This window comes from Lytechinus pictus, chromosome 1 (genome assembly GCF_037042905.1).
Source record: "Lytechinus pictus isolate F3 Inbred chromosome 1, Lp3.0, whole genome shotgun sequence".
In the NCBI taxonomy this organism is placed as follows: Eukaryota; Metazoa; Echinodermata; class Echinoidea; order Temnopleuroida; family Toxopneustidae; genus Lytechinus; species Lytechinus pictus.
The window spans coordinates 2,550,919-2,574,671 of NC_087245.1; the positions used below are offsets into that span (position 1 = coordinate 2,550,919).

The following is a 23,753-nucleotide window of genomic DNA, read 5'->3' on the forward strand; positions in this document are numbered from 1 at the left end:
TTTTTTTTGGAATGGGTTGTCATTGTTCTTACTGAAGCATATGGACCAATATTGTTAGGAGAAAGGGTTATAGATATAGGTCAATGTCTGAAAAGTGTAACACAACAGGATATGCCACACTGACTATGCTTTTCATGTTTTTGCCGAAGAAAAACAATTTGTTTTCTTTTTTCTTTATTACTAGGTGTCACAGAATGTATCTTGTCGAGATAGTACATATAGTTGTAACTTCATTGTAGCTGTCTTGTATTTCTTAATGTACAATCATGTTTTGGCTCCGGATTGGACCTGTGGAATATCCCTTATTATGAATCATTACGTTTCAATCAAAAGCTTCTTTATTACTAAATTTATGAAAACATTAAACATTTCTTATTATGAATTTAATATGTATGTGCACCGTTATTTGTTCTCTTTTTCGCATACATGACTTTGATATGAATATGGAATTAATGTTTTGTGAAAATTAGGTGTTTTTTTTTTTTAACATGCCGTAACTTTCTTTTCGATCTTGATGAAATTTTCAGCGTTGTGTTAATCATTTCATTTTTCATATTGATTCAATTCAACTAATTGTTCAAGCGGTCTTGTATTTCAAAATGAAACATTGCTTAATCCGTAATCACATCCATGTGTATTTCAGTTCTATTGGCATGTTTGATATGTATGCCTAGTAACACTGAAAGGGTGCCCTCTCACTGTGCTATTGGGCAAAGAGAAAAGGAGGGATATAGATTTACTGAGTGGCGAGTGCCTTCAAGCGGAGCAGATTAATGATTTCGCAAGGGTTTGTTATTTGTGGGTCGATATTTGTGGTCGCTTCAGCAACACCATCCCATTACAGTTTCCAAATTAAAAAAAAAATGTTTAAGAACTTTTTAAAACCTGTTACGTGTTACGAACATTGTGATACCTTTTACGCACCTCGGCGAAGTCTCAAATTTGCTACTTTTGCAATCATTTGCCACTCATACACAAGAAAATTATTCAATAAATTTTATTGTCGCAAACAGCTTTCTTTTCACAGAAATTGTTATAACATTTAAAAGTTCAAATGACTCCTACACCGGCTAAATGAGAAAAAAAAATCGGCGAACGTTTGCGACGAAATTATCGTCCGTTGAAAATAAAACACAAATACCTATTAAAATTTTCGTTAGACATTGATTTATCATGCAAGATACTCTTTATATTGATGGATTGGAGCTTAAGTGTGTACTACATAATGTATAGACTATTTTATATGTTTGGAATATACGTGGCTTTCAATCCCGAAGTTTTCTTAAAACGTTCTGAGCTTGTATCATTTTTAGTATGCCCGTCCTAGACGGGACGTATTATGGTATCACGCTTGGTGTCCGTCCGTCCGTTAACTTTTCCTTGTAAACGCGATAACTTCAGTTTGACTTATTCTAGGCTCATGTACTTTGGTGTGTATGATACTAGCATGGATCCAAAGGAAGCCTATTGATTTTGAGGTCAAAAGGTCAAAGTTCAAGGTCACAGTGATTGACATGTTTCATCTTACCCTTCTGCAGTCCTTCAGTTTTACTTAATCTAGGCTCATATAATTTGTTGTGTATGTAACTAGCATGTATCCCAGGAAGCCTATTTATTTTGAGGTCAAAAGGCCAAGGTCACACTGACATGTTTTCATCTTACCCTTCTGAAGTCCTTGTAAACGCGATAACTTTAGTTTAAATTAATCTAGGCTCATATAATTTGTTGTGTATGATACTAGCATGAATCCCAAGAAGCCTATTGATTTTGAGGTCAAAGGTCAAGGTCACAGTTACATTATTTTCATCTTACCCTTCTGCAGTCCTTGTAAACGCGATAACTTCAGTTTAACTTGACCTAGGCTCATATAATTTGGTGTTCATGATACTAGCATAAATCCAGGAAGCCTTCTGATTTTGAGGTCAAAGGTCAAGGTCAGAGTTACATGTTTTCATCTTACCCTTCTGAAGTCCTTGTAAACGCGATTACTTCAGTTGAACCTAATCTAGGCTCATATAATTTGGTGTGCATGATACTAGCATGGATCCCCGGCCTTCTGATTTTGAGGTCAAAAGGTCAAAGGTCAAGGTCACAGTAACATGTTTTCATCTTACCCTTCTAAAGTCCTTGTTGAACTTAACCTAGGCTCATATAATTTGGTGTGTATGATACTAGCATAGATCCTAGCAATTCTTTTGATTTTGAGGTCACAAGGTCAAAGGTGAAGTCGCCATCTTCCACTTTTCTTGCTTGACCAGTAACTCCATTTTCCGCGTTACAGACGGGCGTATTATGTTCTCGCCTTAGCGACACTCTTGTTTTAGTATTTCATTTATTGACTCTGATGAATTTCGAATCCCCAATATAATAATTATATTTTCGAATATATAATTACATTCAATGAGGTATTTCAGGCTCAAAATAATACGAAAATATTGAAATCTTTTCAGTGAAACATTTCTATGTGACTTATAGAAGTGTTTAATATTATGCAAGTATATTGCGAATATGCTTGATCGAACTTTTTTTTCTTATTCTAATTTTGAAATATGAAGCTTTTAATTTTGATTCGTTGTTTTGATCTTACACAATAAAAGACACAATAAATCCGACCATTCGAGAAAAGGGCTCCATAAATTCTCGAAACATCGGATCCAGTTTACCCGACCATTCGATAACTTTGCTATAATTTTCATCGGGTAAACTGGACTCGCTCTTTTAGAATTTAGGGTGCCTTTTTCTCGAATGGTCAGGTTTGATGACACAAGCCCACTACTTATCAATTCAGACCATGATGTGCATACGACTGGTCCGACTCACTTAATCGGACATTTTCTTTTGGTCCGTTGATGACTACTCCTCGTAATATTTACCTTGTTAATTATCATAAACCCGATTCGTCAAGCTTGCAACGACTAAAGCAATGTGGTACTGTGGGAGAACCCTGCGCTTACAATGACGAGGGTCTGGCTTCGAATCACAGCAAGGGCAAGAAATTATTTCCCAAATTACTCTCTTTTTGTTTGAAATTGATGTGAGACTTTGAACAAATACATGTCTTTCTAGTGTGAAGTCTTCAAAACAGATTATCTATGGCATTAAAAGAAAAAAAAAATAATCGCCTCCCGCATAAAACAATGCCGAACTTTAAAATGAAGTATACTTTTTCAGTTTTAGTTGATTCTTCATGCATGGCCATGAGGCCTGTTTGTTATTTGTTCGACATTGATTCTTCTCTACTCATATCTAGATTGGACCTAAAAATAGGATCAGGGATATTGAAATTTCCATGCTCCATCATCAGAAGAATTCTAGAAATAGACTAGATTGACGTCAACAGCCCCTTATCCGGTCGGCCGGCAACAGCCACGCGAATAAAGAAGGCACTTATAATTGATCATGGACCTACTACAATATTGATATACATGTTTTGTTCAATTAACATTTTACGGAATCGTCCCAGAAACCACGACGTGCGACATAAAAATCTGTATACACCAGTCTTAACTGTTCCTTCTTCTAAATTCAGTCAAGTCAGATATCGTCCGCCCAAAACATCCAGTCCGACATCCAGTAGCATTTAAAAGGAAAACGTCTTTCAATCTTCCCCTCTGATACAATGTTGCAGCTGCACTCGACATGGTTTCAACTGACACGAAATCTTCAAGTTCTTGAAGTACCTCTGGAGTTCAGCTCGTGCCTGTCGGTTCATAAAGGTATAAATGGCTGGGTCGAGTAAAACGTTTGTGAAGGCAAACCACATAGTCATCACACCAAACCAGTGATTGTCGGGCAGTGGTATGATATCCAGATGGACAAGAAGGTATGGTATCCAGCAGATGATTGTTGTGATCACTAACACAGCACCTGCAAAATAAAGATGGATTCTTTGAGGTGAATATAGAGTGTGAATCTTATCAAATAATTTTGATTTCTATATGCATGACAATGATACACAGGTCTATAACAGTTTCAAATTGATGAGGCAAATATCAAGACTTTATCAAGTTACTCAAATGGGCTCAAATGTTCTGTAGATTAATTCTAAGATTGGAACAAACCATGTACATCCGGATCGAGGTACGACTGGTACGACTATTGATGAGAAATAGAATATGGTAATATTGTTTCGTTTCTCCCAGCCTCTAGCATGACCGATGAGAGCCCATATGTCATTTCTAACAAAAGTGAAAAGTGGTCCACATTTTCCATTTCATTAAGGTGACGATATCTGAGAAAATCTGCCACAGAGGCAACTACAATAAGAACTCACCAATCGTAGCAACCCTTCTCTGTGCAGACCATTGCCTTTTCCTCGCTCCAAAACTTTTCTGCTTAAAAAGTCGCCTCCCTTTAGTCTTCAAATTTGCTCGTATCTTTCCTCTCGTTGTCTTAGACTCTACTCCACTTGAGGATACAACTGTACCCTCGGTTGAAGAGGTAACATTTGGAATTCCATGAACAGTCTCTGATTCAACCTTAGGATCATCCTCGAGCGGACGTGAGACTGAAGGTGGAGGCGAAGTGGTTTCATCACCTGTGGCGGAACACTCTTTACAGGATTTATCCCCCAGTCCTGTCTTTTTCAGTTTGGTACCAGTTTTCTTGAGATTGTAGATTATGGCGGCATAGAGGAGCAGCAGTAAAGGGATTTCAACTACGAGTAAGCTTATCCCAGCGACGTAGAAGACGGGGTCAAGCCAAGGTGGGGAACAGTGTCTGGTTGTTGGGATATAGGTGTAAGATGATATCCAACCGGTCAGTGGTAGGATTGCCGAGATCAATGATGTCCCCCATGATATCGCGATGAATATGTAAACGCGTCTTCTGTTTGGCGGGAATCTTTGAGAGAGATTGACGACCAGGAATCGTTCTAATGTGATGGTGAGGATGAGTGATGGGATAGCGAATGTGAACAACACAGCAAGGAAACCGTTTACCTGAAACAAGACAAGACAGTAACTGAATTCAAATGGGTGAAATGAAATAAGTAGATCAACTAATCTATTTCAACAAGCCTATATGAGTTTTAGCCAAAGTTTATGGGGATTAACTATGGTAAGATCATTACGCAACTGTTGACCCCCCCCCCCCCCACTCCCGCAAAAAAGTGTTCGCGCACTGTATGAATTGAATTAAAACTTACAGAGAAATACAAAATTAGAGACACACACAAGTAGATGAAAGTTCCACTAATTCTGACGAATAATTAGAAAATTACGAAAGTGGTAATGACTATCGGGAGTTGAAATGGCATAAGAGAATTTATTACGATGTAAGAAAGGGATTACTTCTCTATAGACCCCTCTCTATTTGTTCCAATACATAATTATGATCACGAAATTACATTTTTTTCAAAATATTTTCTCATAATAATTATTTTTTCGTTTACATTATGGTCTTATGAAGATATACTAAGATGAGAACACACCAAATTCCTGATAATTATGTCGGCCCTACACGGGAGATGAGAGATTTTTCTAGTCTTGTCGCAATCTATTTACCAAATCGTTAGACCAAATTAACATTATCGCTGTGATCCATTTTTTTTCAAAAAGACATTCTCATTCCTTGTCCGATTTCTTTGAAAATATTACCATTCTGATTCTCTCATTTCTATCACTTCACGCGAACCAGTTGTCAGAAAAGAAATGTATGGTTTTATTCAAAGTTACATTGGATAATTACCCTTGGAAATGCAGCATATGAATGGGATGAAGGAACTTTAGGTTAATTTACATCAGAGAGAGAGAGTATAGATCAATATGGCTTGATATGTTCTTATGTATGTTTCAGGAAGTATGGTTCATTCGCATAATAGCTAGGTGTCTTGTCTGTTTTCCCAAATAAACATATTCACTTTCTAGTAGTTTCTTTATTTAATCAGGGAATGTAACTTGAGAGCAAGACACAAATCCTGTATGTCCCATTTTATTCGTTAGATTTTCACATGGTGCTCATGAAGTCTGCTATGCAGACTCTGAATGGCTCGTGAATGGCTCGTGAGGTGGGATCTGCTGGTTTGCGAAGCAAACCAGCCTGAAAGGGCGAGCGAAGCGAGCCATTTCTGCAGCCTTAGTAGACCTAGTCTGCTATGCAGACTCGTTGAATCAGCTGTGATACACACACTGCAGATGTGGGTCTACATTTGTAGACTAGTGCTCATGTAGGCCTACATACCTTGCATGCGTTGGTATTTCTCGTGAGATATTTTCCACCATCAAATACAGATATCATCGCGCATGGCATGGTGAAGAGGGCTACTCCTAGGTCCGCAATATTCAGAGAAAGAATGAGAAGATTGTGAGCGTGTTTCCGTAGACTACGTGTGTTGAGAATGACAAACGTGGCCATACCACTCGCCAGAATGGAACCAGGCATGATGATGAAGAGACTGGTGATTGAAAAAAAAAACATTAGAAGGAAAATTGGGTTGCTGCCAAAATGCATTTTGTTCGATATCACTTATGCTTATGTAAATTACAAATAGTAAAGGAATTAAATGTGGGTTAGGCAAGAAACAAAATTTCTTTACACATGTGCACCACCCCCACAAAAAAAAAATCTTATGAAAAAACAAATTCAGAATGGAAATATTTGATTGGATGCTTTGTCGTCCCGCATATCTGCACCAATGTTGTTGAATATTGGTGCAGATCCGCCCATATCCCCGGCCCACACACATACAATGATTTTTTGGATTATATTTTGCCGTTTAAGGGCAGTAATTTCGTGTTTTCACACTACAAAAACGCCGGTGTTAATTTAACACCAGCTTGGTATATATATACCTGTCTACACCAGAGAAGCGTTGAAACAGTTAAGAATCAAACCGATATTGGTTTAACCATGGAGCTAACACAGAAGTAGCTCCATGGCTTAATACTTAACTTGGTGTCGCTTAAATGCCAAATTGGTGTTAGCCTTACACCAAACCGGTGTTGTTTCAACACCTCTCTGGAGCTAACACAGAAGTATCTCCATGGCTTAATACTTAACTTGGTGTTGCTTAAATGCCAAATTGGTGTTAGCCTTACACCAAACCGGTGTTGTTTCAACACCTCTCTGGAGCTAACACAGAAGTAGCTCCATGGCTTAATACTTAACACGGTGTTGCTTAAATGCCAAATTGGTGTTAGCCTTACACCAAACCGGTGTTGTTTCAACACCTCTCTGGTGTGGAACGATACAGATACCAGGCTGGTGTTAAATTAACACCGGCGGATTTGCAGTGCATGGAAATAATTCATCGTAAAATCAAATGTAAAAAAATACGTCACATCATGGACCTATGGTCACATTAATAAGGTTATGCTGAGCAATAGTAACATAACGCGATTGTACTGAACAGTCATGTCACGATTATAAATCATTATTGGTTTTATAAATAGGTTCAAAATAGATTGATATGTAGTACTATACGCCCTTGTAATATTTCCTGGTATCTGGATATCTTCCAATCGGCATCGTATACACGGTATGTGCCATTACGGATATGTGAATATTAATTGCTGGATTTCCTTTTTTCTTCTTTCCAAGCTTGGCTTATTATGGAAAAGGGAGTGAAGAGACCTAGCCGCCAAACACTATCACCATCATCACCAACATCATCATCATCACCATCATCATCATCTTCATCATCAACACCGTCATAATCATCAACATCATCCTCACCATCACCACCATCATCATCATAACCATCATCAACAACACCGTCATAATCATCATCATCACCATCACCATCATCATCTTCATCTTCCTCATTATCATCATCATCACCATCAACATCTTCATCATCATCATCATCATCATCATCATCAACAACAACAATGTCGTGTATAGGATGAAGTTTTTATAATTGCTTCATCTGTATTAATGATTTTTTGTTTTGTTTTCTCATGTACATCGGGTAATGACTTAAATTTGGATTTGACCGTTAATTGGGCATGTTGGGGGCGTGTTGCTAATATGTCTCGTCGTGGGAAAAGTGTTTCCAAGAGTCGTCCTATATTTTGTCTTATTTTCGTGATACAAGCCCAATGACGTAAGTAGAATTATTTATTACTTTCAAATTAATCACCTGTACTGTATTTTAAGCAGAATGGCATGATGAAAAATAAACGTTATAGTAAGTAAATGATGAGTCAAATTTATGGCATGGATGAGTTGTTCAAGTAAGGAGATTACATTACGTGTATACGTGAATGTTATGTAATGAAAGTGTGAAGTCGTACGTAGTCGTGTAAAGCGACATGAACGAGGCGCCTTCGGACATGAGCTTGTAATTTACATAATAAAGAGGTATAAACAAGACACCGTTGTTGAAGATGCATACTCAGACATTTAGGTAAATTGTAGTTTCTTTGACCAAAAGATGAACTAAGGCAACATAATGCATGATTTATGTAGTGTACTTCAGCGGCGTAACAGGGGTCGGTGGCCAGGGGGGGGGGGGGGGGCAAGAGCCAAAAATTTCCCGGTCATATGGTGGAACAGGCAATGGCGTCATAAGGCAAAAATTTTGAGGGGGCGATATAGGCCTATATATATATAAAAACGAGCGAGCGAAGCGAGCGAGCAATAAAAATTGACATTTTTATTGCAAAAATCCAATTTTATGATAGATTTTGACATAATGTTAAAAAGATGATATCATATTTCACCCTCCTCTCTTTCCTTTTTTTCTCTCTTTTTTTGTACGCCACGGTGAACAGGATTTTTGTTATGATTGAGCATCAGGGCGAAGCTCTATATGCTCGAGGGGGCCGAGTATGGCGCTTCTGGCAAAATGTAGCTTAATATAGGTCCCGAGCGAGCGAAGCGAGCGAAATAAAAAAATCACCTTTTCATGAGAATCTAACATGAAGATAGATTTTAACGTGATATTCAGAAAAATATAATACACTTTCCTTTCTTTCCTCATTTTTTTTGTTTGGTTGTAGAACTTTTGGGGGCCATGGTCCAAACTCATCCATATAACAGTGCTTTATGGGTGAGGTCCAGGGCAGAGCCCCGGAACCTCTTGATATCAAAGCCATTTTGAACCTTACAGATGGCCACTTATTTTAATCAAATTGCGTGTATATTTATATAGCTTTAACACAACACATAAATTCAATGCAGTTGTGTATCGTAATCATCCGAATATTGTGAGGGGCACACCATAGCAAATATGTGAAAATTTGTAAAAAGTCGCCAGCGAGCGAAGCGAGCCAGAAAAAAAATGGCCTGTTAAAATGAAATTCTAATTATGTGATAGATTTTTACATCATTATAGCAAATATCATGTCATATATTTTTTTTCATTCATCTCATTTCGCTGCCTCCTTTATTTTCTTTTATTTCCCCTTGGCTGTGGAACCACCCCCCGATACGCCAGTGCTTCAACGTAAAGCTTAATGCAGGAAGGGTCCATAAAGGGGCTCGTTATAGAACCCATTAAAGGTTACAGATGAAGAGCCCCCACTGCACGGGGTCTTGACTCTTGGACAGAGCCTTTGGAGATTTAGCAAGTTTATGATAGACTTTCATACGACATTATGCTATATACCATCCATTTTTCTTCCCGCTCGTTATCTCAATCCTCGGCAGCCCGGTGGTGTACGTTATCTTGTCCCTATTCTTTAATTTCCAAATTAGATTTTGGCTAATTCCATTCTGCATTTATTTCCCGCTTTTGTTTGCCTTTTTAACATCTTTAATTTATTTCCCTGTCTTACTAACATGACTAATCATGCTAATGTATTTGTATATCGGGGCGAATTGTTCTTTCTCACTTGTTCTTTTTTCCTTCCTTTTCCCGTTATCTTTCCGTTTTCCCTTTTTTATGTTTTTTCTTAGTTTTCTTTTCTTTTCTTCCGCCTGTTACGCCACTGGTGTACTTGACCTTAAAGGAAGTCTTCATAATTTACTCGGGGTTTTTAGAACAATATGTTGTAATGGGGGGGGGGTATGAAATCAGGTGCAACGTAACATGTTTATGCTCAAGTCGGGTTATCAAACCATTGTTTATTAAATTGCAGATTGATCTGCATGTTATCTGCATGTTCACTAAATACAACAAACTGTGGTCTGTTGGTTGGTTGGTTGATTGGGTGGGTGGTTGATTGGGTGGGTGGGTGGTTGCTTGCCTTGGTTGGTTGGTTGGTTTGTTGGTTGGTTGGTTGGTTGCATTGGTTGGTTGGTTGGTTGCATTGGTTGGTTGGTTGGTTGGTTGGTTTGTTGGTTGGTTGGTTGGTTGGTTGGTTGCATTGGTTGGTTGGTTGGTTGGTTGGTTTGTTGGTTGGTTGGTTGGTTGGTTGCATTGGTTGGTTGGTTGGTTGGTTGCATTGGTTGGTTGGTTGGTTGGTTGGTTTGTTGGTTGGTTGGTTGGTTGCCTTGGTTGGTTGGTTGGTTGGTTGGTTGGTTGGTTGCCTTGGTTGGTTGGTTTGTTGGTTGGTTGCCTTGGTTGGTTTGTTTGTTGGTTGGTTGCCTTGGTTGGTTGGTTTTAGTGATGATGGCGCTATTCCATCGATATCTCTGATGATCTACGCCAGGCTATGCGAGTGGGATTCCACCCTCCCCTGAATAGCTCTCGCTCGTCATTCGATTCTGCTATTTAATTGCACTATGTGCGAGATACAGATTCGCCTAAAGGCGTATTGTAATATTAAAAATAATTACTTTTTTAAATTTAATAACCATCGGTTGTTAGATTTGACAGTTAGTACTTGTGCTTGTATTTTCCCTTCATGGACATAAGTGTTAGTTAATTGGTTTCAATGATGTCTTTCGAAAGCATTAAGCGCTCCTTGTATAAATAATGTACTCCATAAATTATCTTCGATTTATCAAAGGCCTGAGGTATAAAGAATACAACAGAAGAAGGAAGTAAATCGTGTTATCTACATGAATATTTTTTTTCTTCTATTTACATATAGGAGAGGGTGCACTGTAAAAATATTGGGTAAAATTTTAACCAGCACGAGAGTAATTATGTTTCCAACCAATTATATACAGTATTTTACCCAATGCGGGAAGCATATTGTCCAGTAAGGTTAAAGGGATGGTCCGGGCTGAAACTATTTATATCTAAATAAATAGAGTAAAATTCACAGAGCAAAATGCTGAAAATTTCATCAAAATCGGATAACAAATAACGAAGTTATTGAATTTTAAAGTTTATCAATATTTTGTGAAAACAGTTATAAGCACATTGTCATGAATATTCATTAGTCGGGCTGATGATGTCACATCCCCACTTTCCTCTTTTTTATGTTATTACATGAAATCATAAATGTTTCATTTTTCATGCATGTGTAAATGATGTGTCTCCAGTATGATGAAATAAGTTGCAGCAGTAATCACTTATGCAATAATCACTTATCAATCCAATTGTTTTAGTTCTTGGCAGAATTTTTTTGAATAAACCTAATTTCATATAATAAAATACAAAAGAACAAGTGGGAATGTGAAATCATCAGCCCACCTAATGAATATTCATAAAGACATGCCTAGAACTGTTTCACCGGAATAATGCAAATCTTTAAAATTCAATAACTTCGTTTATTTGTTATTCGGCGATTTTGATCAAATTTTCAGCATTTTGCTTTGTGAATTTTACTCTATTTATTGAGATATAAATATCTCCAGCCTGTACCATCCCTTTAAATATAAGCATCAATTACTTTAGAATGGGCAAAACTTTCATCACACTGGATAAATAGAAATGCCCAATGTTAGTTGGACACATAATTACCCTCATATAGCATTTTTACCCAATATTTTTAGAGTGTGGGGTAAATAAGGCCACCTGTTAGTTTTTAGCTTACTGCTCAAGAATGGTAGGGTCAAATAGATTACTGCATGTTTGGGTAGTATTTGAGACAATTCTTTAGCATAGATCTTGAGCATAGAGAAAGTACCACAGCGCAGTGCACATGGCCAGGAGGAGCACAAACCAAGCAGGTTGAAAGTAGCATTGCCACTTTAGAGATGCGAGTACTGTACATACCCAGTAATGTGTATTAATTTTTATCTTAGCTTACTTGTGTAAGGTATTATTGTGCATGCCAGAACTGTATGAACTCAACATGTCTGATTGGGCAAATGAGGCCACCTGGATTAATACACAATTAAAACTCTATGGTTACATCTGTTAAAACTTAAAAATGCAGTGTAGACATCACCACACTTGATTATACTCCGCCACACTTGTGGAGGAGCCGTGGTGTAGTGGTTCTGACTCTCGCCTTGTAAACAGAGGGTCTCGTATTGTTCGAATACCAGTGCCACGGTCTGGCGTCCTTTGGCAAGGCGTTAATCCACACTTTGCCATTCTCGACCCATGCTATATGGGTACCCGGTAGGATGTGAAAGTCGTTGTAGCTTGTCCAGTACTGTGTGCGCCTCACCGGCGACTGACTGGAATACTCCTCAGGGAGTGGAGGATGTGCACACATTGTGTGAGGGAATGATTGATTGAATCCGATGACTGGGGTAATAATATATCTGTATAAGCGTAAAGCATTCCGATGTATTTAGCGCTATATAAAAGCGGATTATTATTATTATTATTATTATCATTATTATTATTATTATTATCATTATCATTATTATTATGTATGTGTCTACTGCCAATAAAACACGTAGATACACAATAATATAACTGTGATAGTAGAAAACACAATCTGATAATCTTTTTCCCATATTATTGGAAAGGATTAATAAATTAATCCTAATATGGGGTGTTTTGGTAAAAAACTAAATGTTAATAATATGATTGTTACTAGTAAATGTTTAGTGATTGTATTAAGCCAACTAAACTATTTTTACTTCGAAAACAGCAACATAAAATCGGTTTTGATCAGGAGGCCTCATTTGCCCCATTTAGGTGGGGAAAATATGGCCACCCGACAGAAAATATTAATGGCTCATTAATATGCAAATTAGGCTGATTAGTTCTAACATGTCTAATGGATAATGTAAGTCTATTTATTCTAGATCTAGACAAGTAATAGACATCTAATCATGTTTCTACTGCTCTACATTAAAAAGATATATATAATTGGAATTATAAAAAAGGCGGCCTTATTTACCCCTCTATCCCCAATACATATCACGCAACATACAACTATAAAATAATGTAAAAGTAACCAGCCTAATAAGAAGACCTGAATATGAATATATACAAAATATATAAGTAACCAGCCTCAAATATAGGTACACATATATAAATGCATGCACACATTATATAATTGGTTAAATTTTCCACTGCGGCCTTTTATAAAAGCTGTATATTTAAAAATTTATTTCTCGTTTGTCATATTTTGAGGAGCCCACTATATACAAGATTTGCTTTTTAGTGGGATCCTCCATTTTCACAAATTATAAATCACAAATCCTTTACACATGATTATTTTGTATGTAACTTTCTTATAACATGTCTTTTTCAAGTTGATTTAATGACCCTGGTATATTTCTTATGATGTTGACAGTGACTTGTTATAATTGTATTTATTTGATTTATATTTTGTTGAAAATTAAATAAATGAAGTGAATGAAATTAAATTAAAGCTAAAATGGCTGAAAAATGTTGTTCTTTAGCAAATAACGTAGTTATGTTCGGATCAATAACTTTCAATTTGAGAATGATGAAGTCGATCCCTTTGTCTTGCATATAAAGGAGATAATAACATAACATGCTTTATAAGTCTGACAGTTATTACAAAGTCTTGTATCATGTTTTTATTCAAATAATCATAATAGTTTAACCTGTATTTATCAAGACGGAATTGATGACAAATTGTTTCATCTTTCCTGCCAAAACTTTTTATGATGCATTTGTATTTCACCTCTTGGGTCAGAATGTAGTTCACCGCATCACATGCCACAAACATCATCATCATCATCAACGTCATCATCATCACCATCATCCTCGCCACAATCATCATCATCATCATCATCACCTACTTCGATTATATCATTTTTTGAACGGAAATCTATCAATCTAAATTACTAACATCATCATAATTCATCAAAGCTGTGTGCGCTATGAACGCCTAGCTTAGCCGGGTAATATAGGAGCGCCTTGAGCACCTAACAAGGTGGATATGTGCGCAATATAAATACCCTATATTATTATTATTATTATTATAATTATTTATATTTTGTTCATTTGATAATATTGATGATTGCGGGGGTGACTGTATGCTGCGTTTGATCTGTCGTTTCCTTTTTCGAAACATGGACTGTGCTCCGGTTTGCTCGGCCAAATACATGTATAACATATCATGATAATTAAAAGAATGAACATTATATGATCTTGAGCCAATATAAACAAAAGACAAACGCATTTTATAACGTACGAGAATCGTCTTCCTCCTTCTCAGCCAAAAATAGAATATCAAAATTATTATTATGCCTAGACCGATAAAAAAGTTCAACTCAACTTATTTGAATGCACGAATATGACTAATACATGAATGAATATGTTCATTTTTGTTCTCTCTTTTTTTTTGGGGGGGTGTCTATATCTATTTCCCCAATCCGAAATATTTAAAACGCAAAAAAGGGGAAATTTCAGATATCATACCAGACAGCGTAATTGTGGAAAGCATAAATTATTTAGTTCAAATGATATTAGAATATTTCCCTTGCTTGTGAAATCAAGAAGGTGTTATAGTTTGGGAGAGTAATCATTAACAAGTCAGGGTCACATCACATGGAGACCAGATGATTCTTGTCTTGTATTTCGTCGAAATTTTATTTACCATAATTTATCGGCCTGCGAAGCCCTTGTCTTTGTTCTTTGAAACTTTTGTTAGATATAAAGTACGGAGATGATCCGGTGGAAAAAAAAAGAGACCAGTCACTGATAGCTAATTACAGGTAAGATGTGCTTTGCAGATGAAAGTAATATGTAAATGTCTCTCCAAAAATATCAATATTCTCTCTGAATTTCGGATAGAGCCATTAACATGTCCAAAAGACTATCTAATTTTCACACCCCCTTTTCCTATCAACGATGACCTGCTATATCAAAATATGAAATTCCATCGACAATTTAGAAATAACATCCTTACCTTAGCGATTCCAGGGCGACATTGGCTGCACTGTTAGAAGACTGATTATACATGGTCATGATGTTTTCTGATATCCTTTCCATGCAGGAATTAATTATCCCAAATTATTCCCCTTTTGAGAACTTAGGATGATTTTTGACCTGATAAACAGCGTCCAGTTCATAATTACATATACAATTCTTTAACTATACCACGCAAATTACCGCGATGTTTATCGATGCGTATGTGACTAGTCCAACCAGTAAAATGAAAGTTATACCCCATACTTTCTACTCCTCCGCGATCAATAACCTTTCAATATTAGCGCGTTCACACAATGGTTTTATTTTTTGGCTGACATTCAATAAGCTAAAGTAACACACTCATTCAAATTAAATAATTCTAGTCGGTCCTTTTAGAAGTTTCAATAAAAACGGGAAGGTGAAAATTACAAAATTTATATCCGAGTAATAAAAAAAGAACGTATATATATATATATATACAATATATATACATATATATATGTATATATGTATATACATATATGTATACATATATATATATATTATATATATATATATACATATATATATATATATATATAGTATTTTCTTTACCCATTTCTTTCATAACATTTAAATAAAAAAGAGTTGATAAAGATGTTGTACATGTACAGTATAATTTTTCACACTATTTTATAATATATGAATATAGCGCACAATATATTGGCTTTAATCACAAAATGCAGATAAATACACAATAATAAAATAAGAAAGTTGAGTGTGCTGGTTTTAGGAAGTAGTTTGTTTTTTTAACTGAGTGTCGCATGACATCAAATCACTGCCACTATTGTCTTACATACTACATGATATACTTGAAGAACCTCAAACCAAATTAAATATCGATACAAATGTTACACGAAACTCGCTAGTGTAAATGGACACATCGTCACGATAACTGTTATTTGAAACCCGAAACAAGTTTTTATGTGCATTCATAAAGCAAAAACATCGAAACCAGATACAAGGATTTGTAAAAAATAAAACCTGCCATACTTCAAGTTACTGGTATTAGCAAGTAGTGAATCAGAATACTATTATGTTTTAACAATCAAAAGATAGAGTGGTTGATAATGCTCCCCACCCTTTTTACCAACAACGAACTTAAGGAACGTATTGAAAAAGACAGAGATCGCACGATGGATAGCATAATTAATATGAAAGTACTTGTAAGTAGTGATCTACGCAATCAGAAATCAGTCGTAATATAAATTGATAAAATTATTGGTAATTGGTGAATATCAAATTGATAATCTTTGCGCTTCAATTAGTAATTGAATTCAAAGAATCCAGAATGTCGAATCCATTAAATTTGTTCGTTTAATAGCATTATAAAAACTTGTTTTGCTTTCGAACAAACAAGACCATGAATAGACATCATGCCTTTCCCCATGACTATGGTTAATAGTGAATTTCAAGAAATATACGCTTTGTCTACATAATTATTTATAATCCCCTTTTATTATACTAATGGTCTAAGCAGCGGGGTAGACAGCCCGAAAATCTTGAAGGGGCCAAAATGGCGTATGGGACAACATTTCTAAAATGGTGTGAGTGAGCGAAGCGAGCGAGCAATTTGGTGACCTATTTAATCCAAAATTATAATTGTGATAAATTCTTTACAAAATATTCAGAAAACATTTCACCCCTTTCCCGCACCTTTATCTTATTTCTCTGCCTTTCTTGGTCGTGACAAAATGTAACGTGAGTAACCGTAACGTGAGTAACCACTTTATCTGCACCCCTAGTAAAAACCATGTGTTCTTTATTTTTTGAATTATATACAAAGTTTGTATCCCTAATATACTTCTTTGAAATGGATATAATCAACTTTCATAAAAGCCTTATATGTAGACACTTTTCACTTATGTCGACTTTTCATTTTATGCATGTCCAAATCATGTAACGTGAGTAACCGACACATTTCAAAGATTTGCCAGGAGCATAATAAAATTTCCCAAGTTTTGTTTTTATACAAAGGATAGTCAGACTGCGTACTGTGTTGTGATAAAGAGATGTTTAGTTCCTATCAATAATAATGGAGTTACAGCTCCAAGTATGAGTCAAGGTGTCTCCAAATGTAACGTGGGTAACCGTGGAATAGCCCATATGCATATCTGAGTTTATTCTTCATATAAAGAAACGTGTGAAAATGTTATGTTTTCAAGTCAAAATATCAAAAGTTCTCTGATCGCGCTTCTGTACCGACAGTGATAAGAATGTCCTGGTTTAAAGTCTAAACCTCAACAAAAATTTCAGGTCGCGCTTCGCGCTCGCATTAAATATTTAGTGAGATCAATATTCTCTCCACACTTTTCCTTCATATTGATGTTGGAGAGTGATTAAAATTTTCCTTTCTGGTCAGTACTTTACCAAAAATTTCAGCTCGCGCTTTGCACTCGCATTATGTTTATTGAGATATACAGCTTGTTTAATTACAGATCCAGAAACTGAGTTTGTTTTAATGTAGAAACATGTAAAAACGTTTAGTTTTCAAGTCAAAATATAAAAAAAAATCAGCTCGCGCTTCGCGCTCGCATGAATGTTTATTGAGATACACACCTTGTTCATTTACATATGTGGAATCTAAGTCTGTTCCTTATACAAAAACGTGTGAAAATGTTAAGTTTTTAAGTCAAAGTTGTCAGCTCGTACTTCTGTACCGACATTGAACCATTTTCCTTCATGTTTAACAGTGCTTAAAATGTTCCATTTCGGGTCAATAAACTAAAATTTGCGCTCGGTCTATTTGAATAGTGAGAAATGTATTATATTCATGAGTCCCTGTAAACAGTTGATAAACACGTTTTTTTTCTTCAAAAGGTTAATTAAAAGTATCAACTCGAGCTCATATAATTTGCCATATATGCATTTTATTCATGCAAAAAGTGCTTACAATGCCCAGTTTTCTTGTCGGAGATAAAAATTTCAGCTCGCGCTTCCCGCTCGCATTTGGTTGTTTGGTTGATATGTCTATATTACAATCAAATTTTCAGGTCGAAATATAAAATTATTTAGCAAGCGCTTCGCGCTCACATTTTGGGATTGGAGAGAAATGTATTAATTCATGGATCACTACAAACAGTCTTTAACAGGTCTTTGTGCTGGCCAGTATATTAAGATTTTCAGCTCGCGCTTTGCGCTCGCATGGATCGTTTAGTTAAATACCCATGATGATTACAAACGCTACTCACAATGTTCAATTTTCAGGGCTAAATGTATAAATTCTCCAAAAATATGAGCTCGCGCTTCGCGCTCGCGTATTCAGGTCACATGAATTACCTTGTGAAAATTTAGTTAGGACTGACCCCTTAAAAAAAATAAAAAGAAAATCAGATTTCGGCGGCCAAGACGGGAAAATGTTGATGAAAATATCCCCCCCCCATCGATAAAAGCTGAAACTGATCCTGGGTATGACGAAAGAAAATGTGACTAAGGAGAATGTAGAACACTTCCAAGATTCATGGTTGCCGGACGTCGGTAATCGCTACCGATATTTGTCGGTTATCAGGGCCTCCACACCCCCCTACTGGAAAAGGCCTAGCGACGCCCCTGCACGTGAACATAATGCTATTAACGACTGTTCTTTCATTTTCATATCATCGTATTAACGGTGGATCAACAATACTCTGTTTCCTGAGAGTGAACAACATGAAAGTATCGATAATCACTTTCATATCGCATGCTTCCTCAGTCCAATGCCCTTTGTCTGAAAATAATGTTGAAAATGGCTTCAAATGCAAGATTAGATTTTTTTTTCTTTGCCATCTCCTAACTATCCTTTCTATTTATTGTTATATTTCATTCATCTTGGAGTTGTCGACCATTTTGTATACATGAACCTTTTCGCTCCTATCAGAGCAAAAGAAAATGAATAGATTGTTTATTATTTTCTTACAATGGTTACGAAGAAAAATGCCTTAAAAATAGAAGTTTGGATCAGGGAACTATCAGCGAAGCAATCAATAATGTGTTTTACATTTTTTATGTTTTTATATTTCATATATTCTCCAAAACTGCTTAACATGTAACATGTGTAAGAAAAAAAAAAACAAGAGAGCATAATATGATGAACTACGTACATTAAAATACAATAAATTGTAAAATAATGACGATTTATCTTTTTATGTTATACCTGACATCACGATAAATTTTAAGCTCGAAATTATCCTTTTAATCATTCGTGTAACTTTGGTTATTATTGTCGCATTTTTATAAGAGGAATAAAGTTGTTGGTCATCTGATTACTTACTTCCAAACATGTTATAACGGTGTCATGTGGGTAAAATTTTGGGTAACATGGTACACCCCGGGGTGAAACTGGACATAGTAGAACTTCAACGTGCTGGTGATAAAATGGACAGCGTGAGGAGAATGTCTCCTTTCTCCTTTTGGCAAAAATAAATAAATAAATAAAAGAAATGGCTGCCACTATGTTTAACCTGTATGTTTTTGTTTTGTTTTCAGGACTTTGCAAACTAAGTTAACAGCTAGCATAATATATGATCTACCAGATCTTTAAAGTTTACTTAATATTTTTACCTACTAGAAATATCGAAAAAGTATCAAAAGGGATTTTAAAAAAACACATGTAACTTTCGCCGGATATTTGTGGAGAAATTGAAAACTATACATTTTTGGAAGCGTTATGGTATGAGCTATCAGAAAAACAATGTTTTCATTTGCACCGAACCTATTATGGCCGCCATCTTGGATTTTTTTTAAATGGCCGCCGTGAAAGGGGTTTTCGGCAATATCTCGGCTTTTAAATAACCTAGAATCATAATGCTTGCATCTTAACCACCATTTCTGAGGTCAATGAATGCAGTGGTATAAAAATAATCGAAACATTTTTTTACTATCATTTTGATAAATTTTTTGGTCTTTTCTACGAATTACGAGAATCAAACTTACGTCAAATTTCAAATTATGTGTTGCAAATGATGTGACAAAAAAATCACAATCATAATATGGTCATTTTCATGTTTTGTACATGGTTTTTTTAAAAAAGTAGGGGGCTAAAGCCCCCCCCCCCGCCCCCCACTTCCGCGGCCCCTGATTTCAGTATTTAAAGTAACACCAGGATGTCGTACACGCTTTCAATTTATTTAGCATGTTTTTCTGTTCATAATTATGATCAAGTTCAAAGGTCAGTTAGGATCAATAACCTGTGAAAATATCATGGTATCAATCTTATCAAGAATACTTTTTTGTATGGATCTATTTCATGAAACTTGGACATGAAATATCAAGTATCGCTGATCATCTTGTATGAAATTCGGGTTATAGCATCAAAATCAAAGGTCATTTAGGATCAATTAAATTTGACCATGTTGGGGGCATCAATATTAAAATCTTAACCAAGGTTAAGTTTTTGAAATGTCAATAGGTTTATATATACGGACCTATATCATGAAACCAGGACACAAGGATATTCAAGTATCAATGATCATGTACAATCTCATTTTAATTAAATTGAGATTTTAAATACTAAAAAGGTGTTTTAAAAAACATTCCATATGTTACTTAAGATATACGTGATTAAATATATAGCAGCAGTGCTGACTTTGAAAAAAGCTATTGAATAACTATTCACACACACAAAAAAAATCATATGATAATAAAATACTATGTCCATTGACCGAAAATGAGCTTTGACAATGATCATGTGCATGACCTAATTAAGACGTGTGCAAAACAATCATTCATACTTGATTACCCTTATGTTTCATGAACTAGGGCCAACACTATGACGTGCAAAGTTCATTGGCCGTTAATAAATGACCTTTGACCTTGATTATGTGACCTGAATCTCGCGCAGGATGTTCAGAGATACTTGATTGCTCTTATGTCCAAGTTTCATGAACTAGATCCATACAATTTGTAAGTTATGATGACATTTCCACAAATACCCTCAACATGGCCAAAGTTCTTTGACCTAAGTGACCTTTGACCTTGGTCATGTGACCTGGAATTCGGGCAGGATCTTTAGTAATACACCATCAACTCTTATGTCAAAGTTTTATGAACGAGATCTATATACTTAGTTATGCATGACGACATTTCAAAAACCTTAGTTAAGATTTCGATATTGATTCCCCCAACATAACATGGTCTAAGTTCATTGACCCTAAATGACCTTTGACCTTGGTCATGTGACATGAAGCTCAGGCAAAATGTCTAAAAATACTTGATCACCCTTATGTCAAAGTTTCATGAACTAGGTTTTTACTTCCTAAGTTATGATGACTTTTCAAAAACCTAACCTTGGTTAAGATTTCAGTGTTGACAACGCTGCCGCCGTCGCCGACGTCTGAAAAGCGGCGCCTATATAGTCTCGCTCTGCTATGCAGGCGAGACAGAAATGCAATGACTTTAACTTTTGTATGATTAGGATGTTGTTGAAATATGGATTCAAAACTTAAGAACTGGTGTAAAATACAAAACATTACACTAAACAACAACAGAAACTAGGAAATTTATGATTAAAAAAGTTAAGTTGTACTCATAGGAAGATGAGGAAAATGAAAGATGGAGAGAGAAAGAGAGGGAGAGAGATGTGTTTGTTTTAAAATCGAAAGTTAAAATGGAGATAAATGAGATCATATTAGTTTTGAAAATGAAATGATAAAATATTTGCAGAAAAGCAGACAAGACAATTTGTTGGCGCTGCGTTATTTTTGTACCATCATGCACTTTGTATATACATGTATAGTGTCCTATTTACACGGTAAGTTAAACACAATTATTTTTTGTTCAGTCGCAGATACTTTGAAAGAGTTTGCTCGAACCCCCCCCCCCCCCTTTACAAGACAGTGTATTGTTCATCCAAGCATATGAACAATATTTAGTACAACATTAATGAAAGTTCAGTATTCTTTTAGATAAGACCTTTGTAATGCAAATCCATGCCTTTAATGGGAGGGAAAATAATCCGATCATCGCATTCGAGAAGAAATGTTGTAAGCTTAAACGGATCCAGGAGGGGTCGAATAGGCCGCCTAATTTGTATGACTAATTTTGACAACCATCATCAATATGCAAAGTCATAAACATTAAAGGAGAAAGAAACCTCTAGAACAAGAAAGCTTGTGTGAAAACAGAAAAATCGAAGAAATAGATCAACGAAAGTTTGAGAAAAATCGGACAAATAATGAGAAGGTTATGAGCATTTGAATATTGCGATCACTAATGCAGCTATGGAGATCCTCACATTGGCAATGCGACAAAGATGTGTGATGCATAGAGATATATACTAAGTATATATCTCTATCATAGAGATAAATACTAATAACATCTATATGATCTCTATGGTCAGATGGTGTGATGTCACTTGTGAACAACTCTCCCCATTATCACATCTGTCAGTAGATCATATGTTCTTTCTATAGGAGGGCATGTAATACAGATTTTGAAAGAATACATCATGGATAAAGAGTTTGTATCACCATAAGAGCATGGACCTATTACGTAATAGGTCCATGATAAGAGAAAGCAAAAGAGACAATAGGTGGTTTCAGACCGCCTCGAAGTTCGCCAGTTCCAGGTATTCTCTGATCGGGAAATTTACCCCGATCAGAAAATACCAGGTATTTTGGCGGTCTGAAAGCAAACTACGCGTAATATCCCCGAAAGAAAATACCCGATAAATAGTAGGTACTTGGCGAAATTACGAGAACTTTCGCGGGGATTTTTCCAAGGTCGTGGGTATTTTGGCGGTCTGAAAGCAAATTACGGGAACTTTTAGCCCAGCGTGTCGTTGGGTGCGGCGCCGTGCATGGGTTGCTGCTGGGCTAGTGATTTTGAATTTCGCGCCTTGCTGCTTATCAGACCATACTGCGCATGCTCGTAACTTCAGGAACTTATCCAGAAGGGTATGTTTCAGGGCGGTGTGAATGCAGGAATAATTAATGGGTATTTTTCAGCCTAAAAAAGTTCTCGTAATTTAACGGGGATTCTTGTGATCGAGGCGGTTTGAAACCACCTATTTTGGGGGTATTCTATAGTCCATCAAAGGGAAAGTTGTTCACATGTGACATCACACATCCTTGCAATATTCAAATGCTGATAACTTTCTCATTGTTTGCCCGATTTTTCTCAAACTTTCGTTGATCTGTTTCTTTGATTTTTCTGTTTCGACACAAGCCTACTTATTCCAAAGGTTAACTTAATAATTAACATCATTTATATAGCGCTTATCACAAAGAATGTCTCTAAGCGCTTAAAGGGGAATCCAGCCTTGGCCATTAAATGTTGTGTTGGGAAGGAGAAAAATAAATTAAACAGAATGGTGAAAGTTTGAAAGAAATCGGACAAGCAATAAGAAAGTTATAGCTGCTTTAAAATTGAGACCACTAATACTATGTACATTTCAAATTGGCAACTGGGTAAGTAAATTATGACAAGGGGCAAGGACAACTTTCCCATAGGCCATGTACTTTATTATCAGGGATTTGTGGTTTTCTCCTAAGTACCCATTCCCCTGGGGCAGTAATCTAAATATAACCCAGGTAGTATATTGTCTTATAAACCTCTCTTTAAGAATGTCGAATAATCCGTTCCTCTGATTGGTCAAAACTGAGGTCATGTAAACGACCATGCCTTCAAAACAACAAATTAAGGTGGTAACCAAGGGCAACGGGCATAGTTAACA

The 23,753-nt window shown here is 36.1% G+C and overlaps 2 protein-coding genes across 2 annotated transcripts in view; one reads left to right on the plus strand and one right to left on the minus strand.

Moving 5' to 3' along the window:
- Positions 1–8: 8 nt before the first annotated feature.
- Positions 9–15,310, minus strand: LOC129269714 (probable G-protein coupled receptor No18). The gene is made up of 4 exons (XM_054907504.2): positions 15,063–15,310; positions 6,181–6,394; positions 4,274–4,940; positions 9–3,867 (listed from the first exon to the last, which is right to left on the minus strand). Exons 1-4 carry the CDS (start codon positions 15,143–15,145, stop codon positions 3,599–3,601), a joined length of 1,233 nt encoding a protein of 410 aa, XP_054763479.2. The 5' UTR covers positions 15,146–15,310; the 3' UTR covers positions 9–3,598.
- Positions 7,947–23,753, plus strand: part of LOC129254149 (uncharacterized) — a 31,108-nt gene continuing 15,301 nt past the window's right edge. Inside the window, exon 1 of the mRNA XM_064105569.1 lies at positions 7,947–8,044. The gene's annotated coding sequence lies outside the window, so the exon portion shown is untranslated. The remainder of the gene's footprint in view (positions 8,045–23,753) is intronic.